At 40.5% G+C, this 27,150-nt stretch overlaps 1 protein-coding gene across 1 annotated transcript in view; it reads left to right on the top strand.

Annotated features, from left to right (window-relative positions):
* The first annotated feature begins 5,750 nt into the window (after positions 1-5,750).
* The window catches only part of LOC121869896, a 62,519-nt gene continuing 41,119 nt past the window's right edge, over positions 5,751-27,150 (top strand). Inside the window, exon 1 of the mRNA XM_042371463.1 lies at positions 5,751-6,220. Coding sequence (XP_042227397.1) covers positions 6,121-6,220 — 100 coding nt within the window. The 5' untranslated portion in view covers positions 5,751-6,120. The remainder of the gene's footprint in view (positions 6,221-27,150) is intronic.

Below are 27,150 nucleotides of genomic sequence, written 5' to 3'. Positions count from 1 at the left end.
GCGTGTGAGTGCTGCGTGACGCTCCTCTTATTGCTAAAGATCTGGGATTGACTCCTGCTTGTGACTGCCGTTCTTGAAGGGTTAATACCTTAAGAGTCTTGACGATGTCTGAAAATGTTGTGGTTTATGAGGAAACATAAGATGGATTATATCTTCATGATTTAGAGGAGCGTATCAGGAGTTATTTGTTGTATCCCGCTGGTGAATCTACTGTGTGACTGAACAGGCAGTAGTACCAGACGTTCAGTGGGTACACCGCTCAGTACTTCCCAAGACACCTGGAGAAGATCAAGGGAGGCGGTAGCGTACAATATCAGAAAACATTAGTGCCAGATATTTTTACCAAAGCACTTGGTTACTAATGTGTCCAAAGTACAGGTTCCCACCTTCAGAAGTGCCTGAGTCATCACCCGGACAACCAAATAAACAAATACATTACCACTGAGTGCGCCTCTTACCGCAGCACCTGGAGGTATGGTGGTGTGTAATGTTTAGCGTTTAAGTTTGTAAGTAAAGCTGCGGAAATGTTTCTCCACCCCTTGCAGTAACCCGTGTCACAAAACGTCCAGCCTATATGACCTATAGCAAACCTATCCATCAATCACGTCCGTTGTTACACGACCAATACTCATTCATTCATAACAGTGATACTACTATAGCGATGTTGCCGTTGGAGACACGGGTTACCACAGGGGGGGCGTAGGAACACATTCCCCCAATTGTATCTCATACACTTTATTGATGTAATCGTCTTTGTTAAGTAACACTTACTCCAGTGCCTGTATGTGGTTTAGTTATAACAATTAATTTATCAGCTGTAAAGTCTTTGAGGGCGGTGATTTCTTCTTTGGTTCAGGACTTGATGCAATTACTCTGTCACCATAGTAGTTGACAATGCTAAGTGAAACGCTTCCCAATCAATGTTGTTGTTATCCATTATATAACATCAGCTATTTTATTAACACACTTGGGTTTAGGGAGGTGGTCTACTGAAAAGAAACCACCGTCAGCCTGCATCACTGCCTTCTGAGTCACACCTGTTGACGTCATGATAATGGTAACAGTAACTCAGGCTTAGAGGCTCCAACGGATCATTCAGAGATGTGATTATAAGATTTAGTTGAAGGTTATTGTTAGGATTGTGCCAGCGACCTACATAAAAATATAGAACATGGATCCATTTTATTTGGCCTTGGAACCATCTTATGTTATTGTAACCAAGAGCCGCATATATCCTTTTTGACCTTAAACAATGAACGAAGTAATATCTATCTAATATAACTTGAAAAGATGATTTACGTCTTGGCTAAGGGAGACGTGATAAAATTTTAGGAAAACCAATGGTCATACGGTTCGGTGTGTCTAGCCAGGGCACGTGATCTAACAAGAGATACACCTGACCTTGTGTAGACGGGTTAACTCCTTATAATCCTTGTCTTAGCATCACTGTCACCCGAGGCGTCATGAAGAACAGAACTCTCATCAATATCCTGGGACATGATATAATACAGTCATGAAGATGCTATAATTATCATCTTAAATAATACCTTTGTTAATGACACGTCGGCTCTGATTAGAATTATTGAACACTTATACAGGTGATATACAGACCATTACCAAATTTGTATTGATAATAAAATGACAGCGAATAAGACGAACAGCTCCAGGAGTTGACCATAAATATGAAACATGTGAGCATCGCGTGTGGCGCCATTTTCACCCCCTACTGGCTTATCCTTTCAGTTATGTTGTTCGAGAAATTTAGCGGAATTTCCTCTATCTGCAATTGTCTCATGCCAGTCAAAAGGGGTTAGATTAGGGTTTATATAAGCAAGTTTTATCAGGTACTACATTAGGAGGAAGGCATGAGACCTTACCATGATACACGAAGCTCTCAGTTCCCAGAATCTCAGATGTTTCGTATATCTCTAAGTAAAATAATGATTAAAGGTTTTTGAATCTTTTAATCTTGATTGTTTATGATGGCTTGGCGCTCATGTCACTCGTGTCGTTTTAGACTGGGTCTGAAAAATAGTCATTGGTCGTGCTCATGGAATCGAACACGCGATAGGTACAGTAGATTCCAATACCCTTCACTGCTCTTACTGCTGACCTCTCTGGATCATTACTGAGTGTTCTCCTGTGAGGTTATTGGTACTAGTGAAAGGGACGGACGATCATTTAAACAGATTCTGGCTCTCAGTTCGATGTTTTTCACCAAATACTAATAAAATTATTTCATTGTTCTATTAAATCCACAAACAGACGAGTGAATGTTGACCACACAAAAATGCTTCTCAACACAACAATTATAGGTACAGGTAAATCAAATGATAGAAATAAACCTGTAAAGTGAACTGACTTAGAGGACCAGGAAGTCTTACTCTGTTTAATACAATATGGTACAGTAGTTGCCTGTATACAAGGACAGTTATATAACCTTATGAGTGTCAGCATTTTGAATGAAGAATAATGTAACCTAATAGCGGATCGTAATGTAACCTAATAGCGGATCGTAATGTAACCTAATAGCGGATCGTAATGTAACCTAATAGCGGATCGTAATGTAACCAAATAGCGGATTGTAATGTAACCAAATAGCGGATCGTAATGTAACCAAATAGCGGATCGTAATGTAACCTAATAGCGGAGTGTAATGTAACCAAATAGCGGATTGTAATGTAACCAAATAGCGGATTGTAATGTAACCAAATAGCGGATCGTAATGTAACCAAATAGCGGATCGTAATGTAACCAAATAGCGGATCGTAATGTAACCAAATAGCGGATCGTAATGTAATCAAATAGCGGATCGTAATGTAACCAAATAGCGGATCGCTAACCTAATAGCGGATCGTGGTAACCTAATAGCGGATCGTAATAACAAATAGCGGATTGTAATGTAACCAAAATAGCGGATCGTAATGTAACCAAATAGCGGATCGTAATGTAACCAAATAGCGGATCGTAATGTAACCAAATAGCGGATCGTAATGTAACCAAATAGCGGATCATAATGTAACCAAATAGCGGATCGTAATGTAACCAAATAGCGGATCGTAATGTAACCAAATAGCGGATTGTAATGTAACCAAATAGCGGATCGTAATGTAACCAAATAGCGGATCGTAATGTAACCAAATAGCGGATTGTAGTGTAACCAAATAGCGGATCGTAATGTAACCAAATAGCGGATCGTAATGTAACCAAATAGCGGATCGTAATGTAACCTAATAGCGGATCGTAATGTAACCTAATAGCGGATCGTAGTGTAACCAGACAGCGTATCGTAATGTTGCTACAGTTTAAACACTTCATCATCAATATGTGTCAGGCTACACAATTACTCCGGAGTCTTGGTTAGTTACTTTAAAATGGCCAATAATATATTATGACTTGTAACAAATTCATATAATGGATGTATTGTACTGGGCAGTAAATTCTAACATGTTCTTGAGTTATTGCAAGCTTTGTATTCCAGTTGACACACCATCATCATGTTATAACTGCGCCCATCTTTTTATTTTTTCAATTATTATTTATTATTAATATTTTTTTTTCATGTCAACGTTTTCCCTTACAGTAAAGTATAATAACGATACTCTTGCACTGGATTCTCTGATCACTCTCTTTAAGTGAAAACGGGCGATAAATCATTTTAAAACACTGTAGTATCAAGAAAAGACGATTCACATTTTTGCCTTTATTTGTTTCTGCCCTTTTTTATGTTTCCTCGTAATTATTGCTATTTATGGTTTGTTTTTTTGCTAATCACTGTCTCGTTGATCCCGTAGAAGATGCGAGCCCGTGTTGTGTGTGTCAGGTGAAGCGGAGTTTGGCGACCGTGACCCCACACAGTATGTACACAGTACTTGTCTGGATGGTTATTCTGTTTCTTTTACTGTTCTTCTGGCTGGAAAACCTAAGCCCCTTGGGAGTTTAATTTGTTCTTAGGGCCTCCCCAGAGATAATTAACCCTCACCAGAGCCTTAAGTTTTCCTGTTTGGGAAGTCCGTGTATGTCTTTGTAATCCTCCTGAGACCACCTGACTGGCAAGGGGTGTAATCCTAAGTTTAGGCACATCTGGGGAGTTAGGTAGACATATTTTACTCTGTTGTCTGTGAAGATGGTGACTCATAGGTTCAGAAAACGCTCCCTGCATGGTGTTGCATTTAACTCGTATAAGACGATACTTATCCACCTTTTTAGCGACGAACTCTTGATTAAATTCACAAGGCTTATCCACACCAAGGGGGGAGACGTTAGACGAGGGTGTGGTATGTATAGACGGAGACAGAATCGCAAACTAATAAATAAATACCGTATGTGTGAGATGCCACAAGATCAATGAAGAAGGAACGATAAAACGAAGTCCTTCCCATACAAAATTTATCTCTTGGCTATACTTGGTGTATAATAATGTATACAAACTGCCTTACAGACTTTCGTGGAGATCGCGTGAATACTTTTATCATCAAGACAATAATCTTACTATGTGGAGACCTCGCAGATCAACGAGTGAAGATAATTTTTCTGTTATAATTCAAGCAATCACGCAACGTCAACCTCCAGGGAAATCTGAATAGCAGTGTGTATACATTTTTCTGAGACACGCTGAGATATTTCAGAAGACGAGAGACTACGGTAGAAAGGGTTGAAGGTGTTTACGTTGACACGGATATAATATTAAACAAGCGTTGTACTGTATGTATTAAATATTCGCTGGAATACTGTAAGTAATCTTTATCACACATAGATTAATGTATTAAATTTGTGTTTAGTGAACGATACAAAATGTTTATTACACTTCTTGACGGAACACCTGTATGACCACCAAGTTGACGATACCATAATAACTTCCACGTTAATCACTGTGGACGCAAAAGTCTTGAAGGTCAAGAACACAGAACTATACCTCACTACCTCCCTGTGAAAATAGTCTTATAAACTAATATGAAATTGAATTCAAACTTTAATTCAAACTTTAAAATTAAAACTTTAAACTTCCAATAAGTCTAAATTACGTCTCCATTTCCATTTTTTCTTCAACTTCCGTTTCCAGGAACAAGAACAGTATTTTCGTCCATATCAGGTGTGGAAACTAATATCACGAAGAAAATCATTTTTCTAAAATCTAGTGTAACAATATTTACATACTTTACTTCAACAGGTTACTGCGTTACGTCATAATTTTGATTATTTTTACTCCATTTGTCCATCGTACTGCGACAGGGTGAAACTATGGGCAAGTTTCTTTACGCCATTTCCCTCTGTCTACCCAGCAGTAATTGGGAACCTGGATGTTAATCGATTTGCGGATCGTATTCCGGGGTAATGGTTAGCCAGTGCAGTTGGCGAGTTGTCCAGTCTTCTCGGACTATTCCTTGACACTGGGTCATGCAGCTCGTTAACTTGGGGTGTGGTTGGTGTGTTGATGACAGATTCTACACCTTAACAAATTCACGCCTAGGAGGCCCGTGGGCCGGCCATCCTCGATGTGTGCGTGTGTGTGTGTGTAATTCCTATCGCTTTCTTGATCAGTATTAAGGTGTGAAAGTGGTCAACATCGTGTTATATAACTTGATTAATATCGCCGCGTCGTCATAATTGTCCTGCTCAATGGGTGAACTAATGTGGTGGAAGTGTTAGCAAGTGGATGCGTCACCCAGCCTTAGCGGCGAGGTAGTTCTTGGGCGCGCGCAGGTAGGTGGCGGTGGTGGAGGTCGCCCACAAGTCCATACGCTGGAGGTGGATAGTTAGGTCAGTGCACGTGTAGCCTCCTTTCCGTCACGTGCTGAGCCCCTCTCCGCGTGCAACACCTGGGATGTGACGCTCATTTTACTGAACTACCATTAAAATTACTTGAACTGTGGCTCAAACTACACAATATATCAATACGTTGGACTTAAATTTGGCTGAAAGTGGACATCATAATATATGAAGAAAGGTAATCACATCGAGTGAAGAAGTTGGTTTAGCGAATATATTTTGGCCGAGAAAATATTGCCTTCCCTGGCGAGTCCGTGGGCTGTGACTCATCAAGGAGGAAGTGATGTAAACATGATTATCAGACATCTATTGATAAATATTGTCAATAGTCAAGACTAACGAGAGGCCGACATGCCGACAATGTTAAGGAAACAAAAGTGCAGTATGTGTAGGAAAGCTGAGTGGGCGCTGTTCCTTCTGCTGTACCATTTTACTGCTGTTCCCGTTCAAGGTGAGTTATACGCTTAATGCTGTTGGGACTTTCGATAATGTTGTTGTCATTTCCTCTAATGCCGTTAATTTTTCTATCATTGCTGTTGGTATTTCCGTTACTGCAGCGGCTGGTGATCTTGGCGTGACCAATGACTTCATGCATTATCAACAGCGTGACAGTACCAGTATATCAGGATGTCTCAGAAAAATGTATACACACTACCTTACCGATTTTCATGGAGATCGCAGGAATTTTTCTACTACAAGAACAACTATGAATGAGTGAGGACAATGTATTACAGTACCAACATAGTACTCACACGGGAAGGGGAGGGGGGGGGGGCATTACACATCAACACGTAAGGACAATGTTTTCTCCACGAAAATCTGTAAGGCAGTGTGTTTACATTTTTCTGAGACACCTTGTGCTAAGTGGTGAATCTCTTTACCTTGCGTCGTATACCTGTAACTTGCACAGGTGTTATAATGACATTGGCTGCTTCTCTCCTGTCCGTCGCCTGGTCTAGAATAGGTTGGGTTTGTAGTTTTGTTCCTGGATCTGTTTTTAACATTGATAATTTTGCTGTAACATAACCCGACCCAACGCACACATAAGTAACCTCATCTACTTAACCGGCTACAGCACCTATCAGACTCCTATTTAACCGGCTGCTGCGACAGGGGAGAAGGCACAGCTGTTTCTAGTGGCAGAGAGAAGAACAAATCAGGAATCAAGCTGTTGTCACACGCTAATACGACACACTCAGTCTCTACCAAATGTTTATTGTCCTCCCCACTGACGGTCAGAGCTCCTAGCGTGTCTACTTTGTACTCACACAAATTATAGTCCTTATATAAACAGTTATCACCACACAGCACGACATCATGTAAACACTCACCTGTATCATCCCTAATAACAGGTGTACATTAAGTGCAGGTAATAATCTCAAGGTCTTATATAGTGAAGATGGATTTATTTTTCAGGGTTTCTCTCTTTCCTCCCTTCAAAGTTTATTAATATTGTATTTTAGTGGTATATTATTACTATGTTTTCAAGTGATTCACGTAAATGACGGGTCGCCGCCCACCACCTGTTTCGTGTACTATAATTTAATGTGACTTTATCAAGGCCACCACGGTATGAAACAGTGGGTTAATAGATACCAAACCCCTGGATTTAAGCTGTGAATAAACTTGTAAAACAGGATTATTTATTTCCTTCTTTAGTTAAACAGTAAAAGTTAAGCATCTCTTAATTCTGTTTTTTTTTTACATTTTTATAATTTTTGACGAAAATATGTTTATTAGTATGAAAGTGTCAACAGGAATGTACCCAGTCCACTTATAGTTTAATTAGACCACTTGTGTGTAGGTGAGTCTTACAGTTCTTGTGTGATGGTTATCCTCAAGTCCCTATCATTATGACTCCCTTCGTAAGTGAACAAAAAAGTGGCCGTAGGAAACAGCAATAAATTATCAGGAAAAAACAAACGCATGAATTTACAAGTTAGCGGGAAAACTTTATGTTCCGTCAAGTTCATAAATCTATTGGGAAATTGTGTTGGTAATTACGGTGATTGTGGTGTGTTACCGAGCGTCGGGGTGTGCTACCAAGCGTCGGGGTGTGCTACCAAGCGTTGGGGTGTGCTGCTGTGTAATGATAGGTCGATTGTGACAAAGGGAAAAGTTTGTAGTTTTGCACGGAAGGTAATATACACTTATATACTGTGTACAACGTAGGGTTAATTGGAGAAGAGCGACAACTTATATGTAAAGTATTTCGTTGTGGTTATGATTGGTTAAAGACCATCATGTAGAGAATAACAATTGAAATATATAAATGACAATAGTAGTCCATACATAACATATAATACCATGGGAGAGAGGGTCATTTAACTAGGAATTTGAGGTACGTCCGAGTAATAATTCATTAGGACGTAGATATTGACCAAGGTTTACATCCGAGCCTGGCCGAACTGATATAGGTCTCTGGTTAAGTAAATTAGCTACCTCAAACATTGTGGTTTGTAATTCACCAAAAGTTAGTACATTATCGCCAAACAACATGTCAGTAACATTTTAATCAACTTAATGAGTGATTCGCTGTACCTGTTTTGCTAAGGAGCGTCGGCGGATATATTAAAAAAACCAAATCCACGCCATTATTTGCACCATAATTTGTTACAATAGACCAAATCCACTTACTTGTCGTGTCTTTCATTTCCTTGTTAGCTGTGTAAATCTATCAGAGTAAATGGTTCCAGGAAAGTCTCCAAGTGATACAAATCTCCTAAAAGTCATAAACAAAAAAACTACTGTTTGTCATAACCATCAACCAAGTCAATATACACGGCTCGGCTTATTAAACAATTGAAAAATATTACATTATCTCTTATCTTGAATGACCGAAAATAATCCAGCGATGTAGTCCACCTCACACATATATACAAGTAGTAAATAAATTAGAATCAACAAACAAGCGTCAGAGTCCGTACATAGACACACCCTGCGGTTCGTCATCATCAGGCAGCTGTGAATAATTAATGGGAGACTCCGTGTACTGATTTCAATTTGTGCTGGAACTGTAATAAACTCTTAGTCAGGTTCTTGCTTGTGATCTCAGTGCGTGTTGTTGGATCAAGTAATTTCAAAGGTAATCAACATCGGTCAGGGATCTGCAATATTGAGTGTCTCGCGTTGTTGTATTTGCATTATTCTATTCAGCAAACTATATTGGAACGTTTCGTTTGTTCCCTTTCTCTCTGTTTATTTATCATTTACTTCATATGCCTCTGTACCTATCTATCTATACAGTCTATCTATCCAGTTCTATATCTTGCTGTCCTCCCACTATGACCTGTATAGTGAGTCATAACGTCACACACCCTGCTGCTTTACCCACTGGCCGCCCACAACCTTGCTGCCGCGTCTTGCTTTCGCTACTTTATTGTACATTAATGTTCTTACTGGCTTCTTTAATAACTAACACAACTCAAATCACAACTCACACTCACAGAATAAATCACAATCTTTATTCAATTTCCTTTTGTAATATGTGTTTATTATTTTATAGAATATAGTTAACCATGAGATAGATGAATATAGAATTTGATGCGCGGATGAATATTTGAGAAGTCAGATAGATTATTGAATCATCGGACAGAGAAGCAGAGAGAGAAATGATGGGGTCTCACAGCTCAATAGACTGATGCCTGGCTGACTTGTGGAGACACGCTCACTAGCTCTCCGGATGACCTAAACTATATTGTTCCTATATCAGTCACACACACACACACACAGGGTACGGTAAATATGGTATACATGACACACACACACACCATTGCTACGCACATACACCAAATACTCGGTTATGCACACACTATAGCATAATAAACACGCACATTTAGACACACGCATATATATATACACACACAAACCCACAGAAATACACACACTCACACAAAACATCACCATAGCTCATAAAATACATCACCATAGCTCATAAAATACATCACCATAACTCATAAAATACATCACCATAGCTCATAAAATACATCACCATAACTCATAAAATACATCACCATAGCTCATAAAATACATCACCATAGCTCATAAAATACATCACCATAGCTCATAAAATACATCACCATAGCTCATAAAATACATCACCATAACTCATAAAATACATCACCATAACTCGTAAAATACATCACCATAGCTCATAAAAGATCTAGTCACCGTCAGCCACATGTAACTCGCCCCCTCCTTCACAAGAGCACATGAACAACAGACCCGTGAACAAAACACTGTACATCAAGTATGAGGAAGAAGAAACCTTTTATTTAACACTTTATTACACCTTAGCTATTAATTTATAGTAAACTTGGTTCTCATAAATACTCGTACAGTGCAGCGTGCGGGAAGGAGGGAGCCATTTTGAATCGTAGTGGTTATATTGTGCAAGAGATTTATGATTGTGTGTACTTACTTTATGTGGGATAACCCATTAGTACTTTTGTTGGTGGTTTAATCGATGTAATGTTATATTAAACCTAAGTAGAGGAATTCCTAAAACCAGAGGAGGTGATAGCGACTCACTCATCCGTCGTGGGGTGTTGAGGAAAGATACTCGTGTGGAAACTTTTATCTCATATTAGTGTTTTTCGTTTCCTGGGATTCAACCTGATGGAAGTTCTTTAATTTATATTATTACTTTATTTATTCTCCGACTGTTGGGCTTTATAACTGTCCAAAAATATAAATACTATGCAAATTGTACTTGCCAATTCAAATTTTTCCTGGAATCCTGGAGACTGGCAGAAACATTTGTAGAATATCTCGTTAAATACCCGAACTTGAAGACCCACAACAACAGGAGGTAACGTCACGTGTAACTCCTCCCCCTTCTTCTTGGTAGGATATTTGTGAAGCAGTTTAGTTTTTTACTACAGGTCGATGGTGGTATAATTCACTTACTGTATACTGTTAGAACTATGTTGACTCTCACCTATACGCGGTCTCCTCAGTACAGATCCCAACCCGGGACTATGGGGCTAATATGTTGTTGATATATTGTATAGCTGTGCTTCAATAACTAACAACTTTAAACACTTCTTCTAGGTTAGTGAGCTAATTATCAAAAGTTTAAACATTAAGATAAAAATAATATTTCCAACCACATTATCACGTTGGCCACGAGGGCTGATGATTTTACTTAAGTTAAATTGAATTGAATAGAATGTGACCAGTGTAGTATCCTGTGTTGGTAGTTGGTGTGGTGTGAGGTACAGCTTCTGACTCACCCACTTGCTGAAAGTAATTACAGTAGTTATACATAATAACACACCTTTTTCCTTGTACTTGGCTGGGCGTTACACATTTTTAACACATCACTCACTCCCTCCTGACTGACTCATCTGACATTTGAGGAACTACTAACTCATTCTTGACAAAATTATCCATGTGTATTGATTTACTCGTGGCTAAATTATCTTTGGTCTTAATGACTGACTCATGGCTGACCGAGAGCTGACTTGTGACTCACCGCAGACTCACTCATGAGAGACTTCTAAATCCTTACTTGTTGACTCACTTCACATCTGAAGTTTCTGATGCAACGTTGACTCACCATTAACCATTGATTACCGGTGACTCAACAGTCTTCTGACTAAATGTAACTTAGACGGGTGTTCGGAACAGGTGTAGGGGTGTAGGTGTATCTAGCATAGGTATCGTGGCGCAGGTGTAGCCAGGACAGGTGTAGGAGTACAGGTGTAGCCAGGACAGGTGTAGGAGTACAGGTGTAGCCAGGACAGGTGTAGGAGTACAGGTGTAGCCAGGACAGGTGTTAACCCGGGCGTGTCAATGACGAGCACCTGGGTAAGCATTGATTGTCTGCGGACATAGACAGTAGTTCTCAAGCAGTCACAAACTACCACTCCTACCTCTTACCTCCTCTTACCTCTCACCTCCTCTTCACTACCACATCATTATCCTTTACTTGTCTCTTCACTTTGACCTTCATTTACTACACCTCACCCCTCTTCCCCTCCACCTACCTCTCTCTCCCTCATCTCTTCCTCCCTCACCCAACTCTCCCTCATCTCTTCTCCCTCACCCAACTCTCCCTCATCTCTTCTCCCTCACCCAACTCTCCCCCCTCTCTTCTCCCTCACCCAACTCCTCCTCTCCTCACCCAACTCCCTCCCTTCTCCCTCACCCAACTCTCCTCCTAGCTCTCTTCCCTCTGCTCTCCCTCAATCTCTTCTCCCCTCACCCAACTCTCCCCTCTCTTCTCCCTCACCCAACTCTCCCTCATCTCTCTTCTCACCCCAACTCTCTCTCTCCTCCCTCACCCAACTCTCCCCCCTCTCTTCTCCCTCACCCAACTCCCCCCTCCCTTCTCCCTCACCCAACTCTCCCTCCCTTCTCCCTTACCTCACCTAACCTTTCCTCCCTAATAGACATGGTGTGTATCAGGAAATTGGGGGAGTGATGTGATGGTGTTGGAGAGAGAGGAGAGAGTGAGAGTGTTGGAGAGAGGGAGAGAGTGTTGGAGAGAGGGAGAGAGTGTTGGAGAGAGGGAGAGAGTGTTGGAGAGAAGGAGAGAGTGTTGGAGATGGAGAGAGGGAGAGAGTGTTGGAGAGAGGGAGAGAGTGTGGGAGAGTGTTTTAAGGAAAATATAATGGCTAAAAATTTCACACCATCTTATGATTGTAAAGAATTAAAAGCACAACCTTTGAACCTCTCGCGTGACTTCCTGCACGAGGTGGCGACGATCAAGAGGTCTCGTCGAACATTGGACAAATGACGATCTGGGTGGTGTCAAATCACATGGAAATAATATTTTAGGTGTCGTTTTTAACCTGTAGAATGCGTGTTGAAAGTTCATACATCAATCAAGAGTCGATGATCTACTTCTTAACTGAGCTTTACATCCATACCTGTTGCTTATTGAAAAACATGGAGGTAATATATTCAAAATGGTGTAGTGTTGTTTTTCATGTACCTGACTGAGAGATACTGCTTTATATTCTATTTCATTCCTGCTTTACTGTATCATTCTTGAGGTATTCTTTACAATAACGAAGATTTATACCTGTCAGTTACAAGTATAATGACCTTGTGTATAAACTCGTAAGGTGTAGTAAGGCAACACGTGAATAAACATTTCAATACAACAATACACGTATGTTTAGTTGTTAGGTCGTCTTTTACCTAACCTAACCTAACCCGTATCTTCTGTCCTTCAGGTGATATATATACACTCACGGACGTCATGTTAAGACAAGGGCCAATCACATTACGTTGTGCCCGCATGAACGTGTAATTTACTCTTAAAGTGATCCATTGTATACACACTGTTTACACGCCAGAGGTTAGGGTACATTGTATCAGGTAACGTTCTAATACACTTACGACAATTAGTACAGGTGTGATGCTCTACTTTTAAGATCGTGGCCACAGGTACACGGAAGGGGTCTACCTGTAACACCTATGGTAACCTCACTCAAGGAATTATTCACCTTACCTAACTACCTTATGGAAGAGAATGATCTATCTTATCTAACCTGTAAACAACTCCAAGATTAGGTTTATAGTTAAGGTACTTGCAGGTTATTATTCTGTTCTTTTACTTCTATATACGGAAATTTTCAAGTGTTTTTTTTCTTACTAAATTATTCATTGTTCCATTTTGATAGAATGTATAATATTCCTACAGTTCTATTTTTTAGTGACCACTCGGCATTACTTATTTATTCATTTTTCATTTGCTTGTTGTATGTTGCTGAAATTATACTACTTCTGGAAAGTTTTTACTCCGGGTCACAATAACAGGATCACGCTATGTCTGCATTTATATTTCATGAAGGTCTAATTTTCTTACCTGGTGGTCGAGGGACAGGTAACACGACCATACGACCACACCACTAACACGACCCAACTTTGAAAGGCAGTAGTTAACAGTGCCAGTACCAAAAGTTAGTTACCTGGCGCTCACAACACCATGAAGTACTTTACCTAACTAGCTCCCTCGTTGTGCAATAGACATCCCCGTATGAACCAATATCACTAGTAAAGCTGTATCTTAAGCGACTGGTCAGTATATTCAAACCATAGGAGAAGGTATATTAAATTGACTATACAACAAAGTTACCTCAGCTGATGAGTTTCCCCCCAACATTACCTAAGGTGGTTCTGTTTGCCATCGAATACAACAGACGCAAGACCTAATGCATAGAGGTATAACTAACACCTCCAGTCTGACGTTAATAAAGTCCTAATACCCAGGGTCTTTTGTGACGGATAAACTGCCAGGGGATACTTGTACTGCACTACACCACATGGCCGTGATAGTGTGGCTAAATAATTCTACCACACGGTGATGAAAAATGGATAAGGTTGTACGATTTGTGGATGAGAGAATAATTTTAGCATGTGTGTGTGTGTGGGGTGGATAAACACACGTGACAACCACAACATCTCATATCACCAAACACTGCAGCAACACTCAGTAGCTTCCTCTCTACATAATACAGCAACACACTAATGGAAGTCCCGCCAGGCTCCCGTCCCCCGCTACACCTTCTGCTTGTAATAGCTCGCTTTATGACACCAGGGAGAGGGAAGTAAGTGTTGCCACGCTCCAGTTGTCGATATTCACAAGTTTTCATTTTCTTTATTCTTACGAGTTTTTTTTTATTGTACTTTTCATTACCGCCAATTATCCTCTCCCTCCCTCCCTCCCTCTCTCCCCGTCTCCCTCCCTCCCTCCCTCTCTCCCTCCCTCCCTTCACCTGTCATCCGCCCTTTCCTTACCTCATTACCCTTTACTGGCCTTTCCAGCCTCGTTAATATTGCTGTTATTCATCACTACTCCTCTACACAGCGTTTCGTGTGTGTGTGTGTGTGTGTGTAGTGTGTGTGTGTGTGTGTGTGTTCGCTTAACATAAACTAGTGAAAGAGTCGAATTGATCAGCATATTTTGTGTAGTGTTGTTCTTGGTATAGTAACTACATATTAGCGTTGCTGGCCTTTATCTTACGCCAGATACAGTACCAATTTCTTATGTTTTTTCAAGTTACAAAAAACAAACATAAACGAACTTTTATGATCATCTTGGTGTTTCTTATTACATAGTGTATTAAATTAACCTTTATATTACAACGTACTACAGGTGTGATCAGCAATAATTAGAGTTCAAATTACCTGTATAATTATTTGTTCATTAATAATTCTAACTGTTTGATGACGTAGACCCACGAAATGTTGTACTGTGAGCGAAACTCTTGAACTTGTTTATATAGATGGTGTCAGTAATCACCGTATGGGAGTATCACTAAGTACAGTTTGATGAGTTTGTGTAGAAGTGTATCACCGTTTAGCCTCTGTTCACTGCTATGAGTACTTATTTTAGAATCCTTTTCATATATTTTAATACAGTGAAGTTTGAGATAAGACAGATGAATACTATAAGAATTTTGTAATATGATTTAAATTCCATACAAAAAATTACAGTTTCGTTCTGTTAAAATAATAATAATTCATTTAAGTAATTAATTTACACTAACCTAATCACACCTCAAACTAAACTACCGAATTACAACCTATCCTGTGACTATATCTTCTCTTAACTACCTTCACCATCGTCACACCCCCCCCCCTCATACTATTGACATATCTTTAGTTCATGCTTGCGTAAGACCACCTGAGCTGTGACTTCCCTTTACGTGACACCTGCATGAATGTGTGAGTCACCTTCCTGGTAACGGGAGGAGGGGGCGAGGGACGGGCTCTGGGAAGGAGGGGGGGGGGGCAAGATGAGTAGGAGGAGAGGTATGAGTGTTCGAAGGGTTGACATAGAGGCCAGAGGGTATGGAGTGAGAGAGAGGCAGGGTTAGGTAGAAGAGCACTAGGTGAGGTGGAGGAGGCGAAGGTGGAGAGGTCGTAGCTTGCAGGGAGAATGGTGGGTGAGGTTCAGTGAATGAGAGAGGGAGAGTTTGCGAAGACTAAGGGGTTAGGAGGCTCTAGGGTAGGGTGAGGGAGGGGATGAAGGAGAGGGGAGAAGAGGATGAAGGAGAGGGGAGAAGAAGATGAAGGAGAGGGGAGAAGAGGATGAAGGAGAGGGGAGAAGAGGATGAAGGAGAGGGGAGAAAAAGACAAAGGGAAGAGGAGAAAGGACATATCGTGTAGTGAAATTGATGCGTCACGGGTCCTGGAATGTGTAGGTGTGTGTGTGTGTTAGACTTCAAGGTCTCTGGAACTAAGGGTCGTGGGCAGGTGTAAGTATACCACCTGGCTCTGTGACGCTCAATACACACGGGGAACCTCGGTCTGTGTGTGTCCTTGTCTATGTATAATTGTCCACGTAATGTGCTTATGTGTACTTACCGACTCATAGCTTACATACGTACATATTATAATAATAATGGCTGCCCCTCGTGTAACGAGGATGGCCGGCACAAGGGCCACTTAGGCATGAATTTGTTAAGGTGTAGAAGCTGTCGCCAACACAACAACCACACCCTGAGTTAACGAGCTGAGTGACCAAGTGTTAAGAAATAGTCCGAGAAGACCGGACAACTCGCCAACTGCACTGGCTAACCATTACCTCGGAAAACGGTCCGCAAATCGATTAACATATAGGTTCCCAATTACTGCTGGGCAGACAGAGGCAAATGGTATAAAGAAACTTGCCCATAGTTTCACCCTGCCCGGGGATCGAACCTGGGTCCGCTCGCTTGCGAGGAAAGTGTGTGGACCATTACATCACAGGTCGCCATTACATACATACATACATACATACATACATACATACATACATACATACATACATACACCCACCATTAAGCTCTATCACAATGTCCACAAGCTTGTCATTATTCAACACCAAAAAGCTTGAAGTTATTAAAACATCTCTGCATTACACCAGCTTATCCAAATGCAAACACTGAATAAGTAAAAACATTATGAATATCTCACAGTGGCATGTTGTTGCAGTCCGGTTCACTGAGGTACTCTACTGAACCTGCCAATAATCGGTTAAAAATGACAATTGGATGGTAAATATATAATGTAAATAAAGATTGTTTTGCATTATCAAATTAGTTACGTCTGTAGTTATTACTAGTTCGCATCCAGTCCACGAACATCAGTAATGCGTAATAGAGTCAGCCATCTAATATACTATAGGAATGGCCGTGTGTCTGTGTGTCTCTTTGTGTCTGTCTGTTCTGGGCAGCCGAAACGGCACAATAGTTTTTCATCAAACTTGGTGGAAAAATCGCAAAAAAATTGGTAGAGTGGAACAAACCTGGTCCCATGTCGATAGTTTCTTTAGGAAGGCATTAATTAACCATTTTGTCGCTGTACGCTGTCAGCCGGACTTTCACCAGACACGAAGGGCCCGCGATCACTTGTTGTTAGCCTATAATGTAAAGTACACAGTGAACACCCGTTGAGTGGCTTAAGAAATAAACCTGAAGTGAACGCAACCAATCATATGAGGTGTTAAAACTCTGACGTGTCAACTCAACAACCTGGAGATGAGTTACAACAGGTGTCATTTGTATCTCTGACTGACTGACTCTCTTATACTGATACAATATAAACATTAAAAAACAAAAAGGACATTATACCCGTAGAATCAGTGTTCATTCAGTAACATAAACTTTATAGTCTAGGTGAGGTGAGGTGAGGGTAGGGGAGGGAAGGTTAGGTTTTCTACCACTCAGCCCCCAAGTGTCAGGTCACATTATTTAGACTTTAAGATGAATTCCCCAATGTTACTTCACATCTGGGGTCGTCCTTACATACCAATGTATGTTATGTTCTTCAGAGCCTCACTCTTGCCCTGAAAAATGAAACAATCTGATAACGAAGGAACAGTAACGAAACTTGTGAGTTTTCATCAGGTTACTTAATGACTCTGAAGCGCTGCCCTGTTATTTACGGAGAAGGTATAGCACGTGACGCTTATTTTAAGAGTTATCCAGACAAGGGTAAGATGTTATCATAAGTATCCTCTATTAGTAGTCTTGTCAATATGGACGCTGGTTGATGGTGAGGCGACTTCAACATCGAAGTTTATTTTAGCAGTTCTCCGCTCCGAGATGTGTGAGGTGAATGGGGGAGGAAGGAGTGGACAGGTGAGGTTCTCTGACAGGTATGGAGTGAGTGGAGGGGGGAGGAGACAGGTGAGGTTCTCTGACAGGTATGGTGTGGGTGGAGGGGGGAGGAGACAGGTGAGGTTCTCTGACAGGTGTGTGACCAGGAAGAGGTGGGTACCAGCGCACCACTACCACTAACTGATCGATACCAGCATAACAAAGTGACGCCGTATCGACCTATGGCCAATGTACCACTCCCCTGTACCGTTGTGTGCACCATAATTAATGCGGGCGCGCCACCATTATGTGTCATTATTGAGTGGTAGTTTGTATGGAGTAATTGGTCGCCTAGGCAGACATATGGCAACTGTAAGCTTTTGTTCAGCTTTGGTTCATGGCAGCTGTTCCCTCCTGATGGTACTGATGTATAATATATCACTGACCTTCAACAACTAGGGCATCTAAATAAGTATTCTTAGGGAGTAGATTCTTCTTCATCACTAATGCATCTCTTTCATATTCTAGTGCGTCTTTCACCCCCATCTCTCTATCTCCTTCTTGGTCTTAAACCTCTCCCTCCTATACCATCTACCACTGATTTATTCAATACGTTTACTAATTCTCTCCACACCTGGCCAGACACTGACCCATTTTTTGTCCAACGCGTTTTTCACTTTTCTGTCTCTCTCCCATTTCTGTATTTTATTATTTTTTTATTCATTTACTTATCTGTCATTTCTCTGGTAATCTTCCCTCCCATCATCAACAGCCTCAACACTCAAACATACAGAACCACAATCTTTATCAGGGCACATACCTACTCATTCAGGTAGGAGGCTCCTTAATGCAGACAGGTGTGTGGGGCAAGGGAGATAAAGTTAGATAAATAAATAAATAAAGATAAAATAAACCTACGAGAAGATAAACGAAAATATAAACACATATGAAAAACTGAATCTAAATAAACGGGGTGTAATAAGGAAAGAATTCAATCCCTTGGTGGCCCAGAGTTTAGTTTGCTAACTCCCTCCACACACACATTATTCACAAACTACACACCTTAGACGCTGCTATGGCCGTCTTAACTCACCATTACACCACACTGCATCATCCCTCATCATGCAGTTTTATACCAGGTAAGGCAGACACACCTGCCCACATACACACACCTGACCTAACTTTCGTGATGTCAGCCATAAGTCATGAGGAAGCTGCCTGCATGGTCGTGAATTTGTTTGCCAGTAATGCTTTTATGGGTGTTTTTGGTGTATGCATGTGTTCTATTATTATTATTATTATTATTATTATTATTATTATTATTATTATTATTATTATTATTATTATTATTATTATTATTTTTGTTATTTTTATTGTTTTTGTTGTTAATAATAATACAAAATAATAAAAATGTTGTTATCTTTTGTTCTCTGCTTCTTCCTGTGTTCGTGGCAGTAGTGAAGGACAGTGTTGGCAGTGTTGGGAGGTAGAGAAGGTGGCAGAGGTAGTGGTTTAGGGACAGATAATGGTGGTAGACGCAGTGTGTTGGGAGCAGATGATGGTAGTCACACGGGTCTAGCCTCTTTCACTTCACCCCCGATGGGTCGATGGCAACAAGAATGGCAAGGTCAATGTGAAAATTTGTCTCTGTCCTCAAAATTCTTTTCTAGGAGATTGTGGACGGAGATTACCACATTAATCAGCCTTCAGTCACCATAGTTATCAGAGGGATAGGTATTCTTCACCAGTGATGCCATACTGCTTCAAAACATGTGTAAGCTTATATCCCGCGCGCCATATAAGCTTTGATTTGCTTGTGTATATTATTATTGAAAACTGCTTCTCCTTGGTCCTGTTCAAGGATAAATATTAATAATCTTCGCTGTACTGTTGAGGAGTAATATACTGCACTGTGTAGGTGGCGTGTGTATCACCTGACGAGTGACTTTTCTGTTTACTGTTGACGCTGACATTAGTTATCGCTCTTCTGTTGTATACTGTTGACGCTGACACCTCAAGCCTCGACTTCCGGGAATAACAGCATTTTGAAAAAGAAAAAAGTTAACTTCAAGATTGCTTTGAGGAGTCTTTGTAGAACCTTTCATTAGTTCATTAAATAAGATCTCAAGAGAACACTGCAATGAAGAGTGTGGCTTGGGGGAGGCGTGTCGTCTCAGATTGTCTTTTTCCCGAATACCTGAAGAAGGAAGCACACGCCTCATTGTCCAGTTTAATAACGTCTGGCACAGCGGCGTAATGGAGGCTATACACGAACACCCACACACTACATATTTTCTCCTTTATACTTTACAAGGTTTTACAAGAAAAATTTCTTCCATATTTCATCTTTCGGCTAAAACCAGCGTGAGCTTCAGACATAAGCCTCTGTGAGTGTGTTTGTCGACAGAATTTTCAGAGAAACCTTGACGTATATTTTTATGATGCGTGGCGCTGATTGACTTAATAATGCATGAAAAATCCCAGTGATTTTTATTTGTATTCGATAGTCAATAAGAAAAGTACAGCAGCCATTAAATTTTGGTTTGAAGTTTGTAGTGGAATCTTATGAAATTCTATATAAGTACTGTACACTGTCGTAGCTGCCTTGGACAGTTTAACACATCGTGAGTAAGAGAGTAAATGAAGCTTCTTGGTCTTAACAGGCTAAATTACTTGACTGGAAGCTTTGGGTATCAATAACTTTTAATACAAATACATTCATAGAGTCCTTGAACACCTTATTACAGAGTGATGAGAATTTAAGCACACTTAATCAGTAATCATGTGTCCTGCTTGGCTAATTTTGTTGATGTATAAGACGAAGCGACGGATTTTCAAGAGGTTTCACGCGTGTTGGTCTTGTGAGCTTCAGTTAATGTCCGAATAATATTACCTTGGTTCAAAATGGTCTGCGTGAGTACAAGACAAGCGACAAAGCGGCTTGACATTAGTTTATTTTACCATTATATTTATTAATATATTACTAAACCTTTAACTTTCTGATGACAACTTCTTATCCACAAATTACTGAGGCAAAAGTCAATGGATTTCAATGAATCTTTGATACTTCGATTTGTTATGATATCTTGACCTGAAGGTTTTATAGATAAGGATAAGAATTTCAAACAGGTAATGAGGTGGATAATAAAGTATATAAGCAATAAGAAAATACAAGGATGATATGATGAAGGTATTGGTCAGAAGCGTGAGCTCTATCATGATGCTGGAGGCCGTATACTGTAGCTGGGTTAGGTTAGGTTAGGACACATATCACCAGGTTGTACATAAAATATTCCGTATCATTTAAGGTTAATCGTGGAAGAGGGTAGTTCAGGTAGTCCCAGGGTCAGTGAGTCCATCCCAACACACTGCTTGGTGAGGCTAGAGGGATGGGGTTATTTTTCCTAGTACAATATAAGCGTTCAATTGTTTAGTGATTATGATAGAGAATAAATCAACGGAGCTATTAAGAATTTTATCCGATTATTTCACCTGCAGTTATTATTCTTAACGGGCATATAATGAAGGTATTTTACAGGTGTGGGTAGTTATTATTATTATTGTTATTATTATTATTATTATTATTATTATTATTATTATTATTATTATTATTATTATTATTATTGAGTGATGATGGTGCTTCTGTGTGGTGAGTGTGATAGTGGTGCTTCTGTGGTGCTAGCCCGTGTCAACTATGTAGTCGTAGTAACATTTTACAGACTCCGGTTAGAAAACGCGGGCTAGCCCCAGTACAGGTTTTCCATGTGCCTAAGAATAAGACGAAGGAACAATTTTTGTGGTAAATACATCATAGCCTAAGTTGGTCGAGGTGGTCCTCGTGGTGCAACGGTAACACTCCCTGTCCCACGCTGGGGTCCTGGGCTCAGGCCCTGGCTCCTGAGGTATTGTTTTGTATATTGGGGTCTCGTGTATTTGGACTATTGATATATATATATTTAACTCTTATATGTCTTCTGCTACTATCTGATTACTGGAACGTGGTGGTCGAGTCGATACAGGACTCACCTGCCCTTCCAGGAGTCGGTGGATCGAATCCCTCCGGCGCTATGAGTCGACCCAGCTGTGAAATGGGTACCTGAGTGTACAACTATACGCACAGTAAGTGTACAACTTGGGGGAAGTGAATGATGAACAAGAGGGGGAGCTCCAGCCCTGCTGTCTCCTGTGTTCGAAGTATACAGTGCGCTGTATCCACGTCCCTCGACTAGGCAGCAATGCCCATGGTCTCAACATTCACTTTTTCACCATGTGCTACCAGGTGTCTGCTGCTCATACTCGTCAACTACTCACGTTTGTTAAGGTCTTTTGTAACATAAACGTCAACATAACAATACCCATTATAAATTCTCCTAGAACACACACACACAAACACTAAATCACGTGACAAGGTGTGGCATATAATCTCCAAGACGACCATCAAATACCAGACGTGGAGAAGTTCTACCTGCTTCTGGGAAATCGTTCTCGTGTTAAATGTATTCAGTACTAGGAGATATGGATTACCTGTGTACCTTAGTTTATCTGATAATGTATTTCCTTAACTCCACCTGGAAAATATTAGGTCAGATTAGGGTAGGTTATGTTCGGGGAGGTTAAATTAGGTTATGATAGGTTTGGTTTGGTTAGATTAGATTAGTGTGGACTAGTTTAATTTAGGTTAGGTTAGCTTGGGTTCGGTTAGGTAAGGTTATATTACGTTAGATTAGGTTTGGTAAGATTGTTAAGTTTGAGGTTAGGTTAGGTTAACTTAGGTTAGGTTAAATTTGCTTAACGCACCATTTACAATCTGTGTCAAGTTTACTTTTTTACCTGTGCAATAAAAAATTTTTCTTCACATACCTCTACTAATGTGAAAACTTTCCATTGGCTTCAAATTACACGTTGAACTACACTCCCGGGTAACTAATGGCGTATGCATTATGATTTCGTTAACGGCAAATATATCTTTCACCAAAAAACAATATTACGCTATGTTTTACGATTCACAGGTACAGTTTAAAATATATTTGTTACGATACACAAGAACACAACTCTACATTATTGCTTTAAGGTTCAAGTTACTATGCTTGAAAGTTTGACTCTATTTTTGTACATATCGACCTAGTTTATGATTGTTATTGTGCTGACTGACAGATTGTATGTATGTATGTATGTATGTATGTGGTGATAGTGGTTTGGTGTACAGTGAATAAGCCGTCAGCGTGTTAGACCTGGTGGGAACATCCATGCATACTGCGTTGTATTTCTGGCTGGGGTACACACAGGAACGTCGCTCTGACAATGTGATTTATATCCAGTTAGCTCAGTAGGTCTGACTTCACATCACAAACAGGGTGAGAGAGGATAGGTACAGTACTACACCTCTTGTGGTTAGGTTAGGTTAGTTTAGGTTAGGTTAGGAGTAGGACATAGACTACATCGATTGGGATTCGAACCTACGGCCACTAGATTGTCAGCTCAGTAGGATTATCACTCCGCCACCCTCTCTTTTGATTTACCTGAAAAAGCTTGAATTTCCGGAAGACTTTGTTGATGTCATTTGTCAAGTTTGGTGTTATCAGGGACTTCGATACACGTAGGTCAACAATGTCACCAATGGAACTCACGAAGACTAATAATTGTCACTCAGAGATGTCAGAAATCGAGTTGACTTTTTTGGTGATGTCAGAAACGTCAAGAGAGTGATAAGTTGACGTCGTTAAGTGGTATAATGAAGGCTTATACCATACTTGATGCATGTGGTATTGATCATTCTGGAGGAAAGTGACGACAGTGTCCTTGGTCACTGACGGATATACTAACACTGGTACTGTCCATCACGTATACTTACACACATGAACTGTTAACATTCTTGTGTAGATAGATGTATGTACTGTCTCTTCTGATTGACCTCTGGCGCCACACACACACACACACACACACACACACACACACACACACACACACACACACACACCTTCGATAAAGCAGTTATGACTTTATATCCAAGTTAACTCTCCTGGCGTCACACTGCCCAGAACTATACTCAAGGTCACCAGATACATCCACCAGCATACCACCGTGACGTCACTCAGGGCCATACCCCCACATCATAAATATTACAAACAAGAGTTAGGAGAACACGCAGGGAAGACAAGTGAACATCACCATTTGCGTGTTGACAATTTAGTACAATATGTATTATTCAGTGACGCGTTTATTGTTTATGTAGACTGGGAACTTTGTTATGTTCAGGTTGGATTTCACCCAACTACCGCCCCCCTCTTCCACTACCTCCACCTCGCCATCACCTCCCTCACCCCCGACAAACAATCCTTCCTTTGAGTGTGTGTGTGTGTGTGTGTGTGTGTGTTTCTGGTCAAATACATATCACCTAGAGACCCTGATAATGACGCCTTAGAACCCGAGGCCACTGAGAGTACCCAATGTAGGTCAATTAGGGGGAACACTTGACAATTAGTCCCCAGATGATGTTACCTTAAGATTAACCACCCTAAGGCCTGTTAGGAGTGGAGCTTATGTGAGTTAGGTCTTGGCAGATTAGAGGTTGGACTCATTTAACTAATCACTAACTCAGGTATCAATTTAAAGTTAACTCATGCTCAAGAGCCCCTGACAATACCTCGGGTCTACTTATAACACTTAGGGTCCCTTTGGCATCCCCCAGGGCCCTATGATATAAAGGACCCTCTAATAATTATCTAGGGATCCCGATTTAACTTAGGGCAAAATCTAAGGGCCCTTCATAATGCCTGGTAGCCCTTAAAATGCCAGGATCTATCTGAACATGGTGATTGTCTTCTTACAGTACTCAGGGCATAAACATATTCAGGGCCTCGTGACTATCCCATGGGCCTCTGGAATCACTCAGACTCAAGTATTCAGCAGCAGGTATTTGGGCGTGAGCAAATGACGTGTGAGTAACCAAGGTGTTGATCGACCCGTGTAACGTTGCCACCACCACCATCACCACCACTACTACCACTACCATAATCACCACCACGACTACCATAATCGCCACCACGATTAATATAACCACCATTAATGCCATTATTAATACTCTCATCACTAACACCACCACCACTACTACTACTACTACTAAGCTACTACCGTAACCACCACCACCACTGCCCTCATCACCATCACAATCGATACCACCTTTAGTACGCCCTTCACCATCAACACCACTATCACTACCTCTAACACCATCACCACCACCACCACCACTAACACCACCACCATCGAAACTTGACCCTTGACCAGGTAACTATCACGTACTACCACTTACAGTACATTAATCATCTCACTGAACCTAAACTGACTTTTGTCTTGACTTAAAGCACTAACCCAACTCTGTTATCATCGGGATATTTGTGGACCATAATGCTCGCGTATTGGATTATTCTTTACTACTCTTAATGGTCAGTTATTGTCAAACATATATTTATCCCATTTTGGTTCATTTTCTTGTTCTCTATTTAACCTATATAGGATCACCTGAAGATTAGACACCCTAGATTATTTCATGTGAAGATAAACCACCTTTTGTTATATGAGGGGGGGTTAGGTTAGGTTAGGTTAGGGTGTCTAATTTTCAGGTGATCTTATGCCTTAAGCTCATGCACATCGTCATATGAACACGTCCAACAGTCTCGTTCAATGGAAGAGTCAGTATCTGTCAATTTACCTCACCACTAAATATAGTTTATAAATAAGAACTGGGATACTTGTACACTACACACATACGTCTCTCCTCTACACTCGCTACCACGACACATCCATCAGTTTAAATTCTTTACATTTCAGACATAAAAGCATTCTACCATTTATAAAGGACTAATGTTCTTGTTCTGTGATCGTATAAGGACGGGTGGAGTTTGTGATGATTACCTTGGCAACTGTTACCATAACTTCCATCAACACTCGTTCTCTCGTGTTGTCTTGGAACTATTCTGGTTCATCGTTTAATGTTTGTTTTATATTTCTCTTAGGGGAGGTGGAGGGGGGTGGATACAATGCCCCTTTACAGCACACCCCTTTACCTTTTTACCATAATACTTACCCTTTACAGCACACCCCCTTACCTTTTTACCATAACACTTACCCTTTACAGCACACCCTTTATGATCTAGGTCTAACAAAAAGAACCCTTAAAACTGTAATCAGGGAATCGGCCGCTAGACTAAGGTAAGTAACTTTGACAGTATACCCATTAAACAGATGTGAGCAAAATTAAATGTAAAGTGTGTGGCCAGACATATGGACACTTACTCGAACACTACGTCCTAGACTATGAGAAGATAGAACCTCTTAGGGACAGGTCCAATAGCTTACCGTGTTTGAAATGGCGCAATACTTTATCTATAATGACAAGGTAACTGATATATTAAAGATGGTATCCACATTTTCTGTACCAAGTCATTAAATCAATTCGTGTGTATATAAATAAACAATAAAATGTATATATAATTTAATGCCTCTCTTGCAGATGTGAATAACAGTGTGAGGCCAGAGATATGACCTCACACTGCAGTATGCCACTCATGCTTGCGTGAATAAGTCAACTCCTTTATGTACAGACCAACAATATATTGGAAATACTCTGAATCATTCAATATCATAATACCCTGACTACTGGTGTGTGTTATACTGACTCTTCGTTATTCTAATCTTCAATCCTTTTTGCACTACCGCTCACAGCACGAGTATGGGAGTGCACAATAAACTAGCATCTCTCTCTCTGCGGCAAAAAAAAAAAAAAATCAATTACATTACATAACATCATTAGACTTACCCATTACACTTACCCATTACAACACACCCATTACCTAACCCATTTACCTAACCCATTACACTTATCCTCTCCTCTACTTCATACAATGACCTTTAACCTTTACCTAACAGTTTACAGGACGTTAAGTGGCCGCATTCTGACCTTGTTGACACACGTATTATTAACCTGCCTTGATTAATGCCCTGTTAGGTAGTGGTGGTGTATACGGCTCTTAATCTCCCGAGGACCAAGATGAGTGAGTGTTTCGTATTATACATGAAGAATAGCCCCCCCACCCCCCTTACTTGTTTTACCTTAAGATTAATAACTCCTAACCTAACCTACCCACCACCCACCACCTCCCCCTTATCGACCCCAAGTAAACACAAAAACACAGTCGTCCCAATTACAGGTACTTAACTATTCGGTAATTGCAATCGTCCACTTTTTGGGTTGATGTATAGGCCAGGTAGCTAAATATCGAGGCCTAGGGGAGGAGGATATGAGTCAATACACCTTCGATAACAGCCTAATTGCGTCGTTTGTAAT

This window comes from Homarus americanus, unplaced genomic scaffold (assembly GCF_018991925.1).
Source record: "Homarus americanus isolate GMGI-L3 unplaced genomic scaffold, GMGI_Hamer_2.0 scaffold14467, whole genome shotgun sequence".
Taxonomy (NCBI): domain Eukaryota; kingdom Metazoa; phylum Arthropoda; class Malacostraca; order Decapoda; family Nephropidae; genus Homarus; species Homarus americanus.
This window is presented reverse-complemented; position numbering and strand designations above follow the sequence as displayed.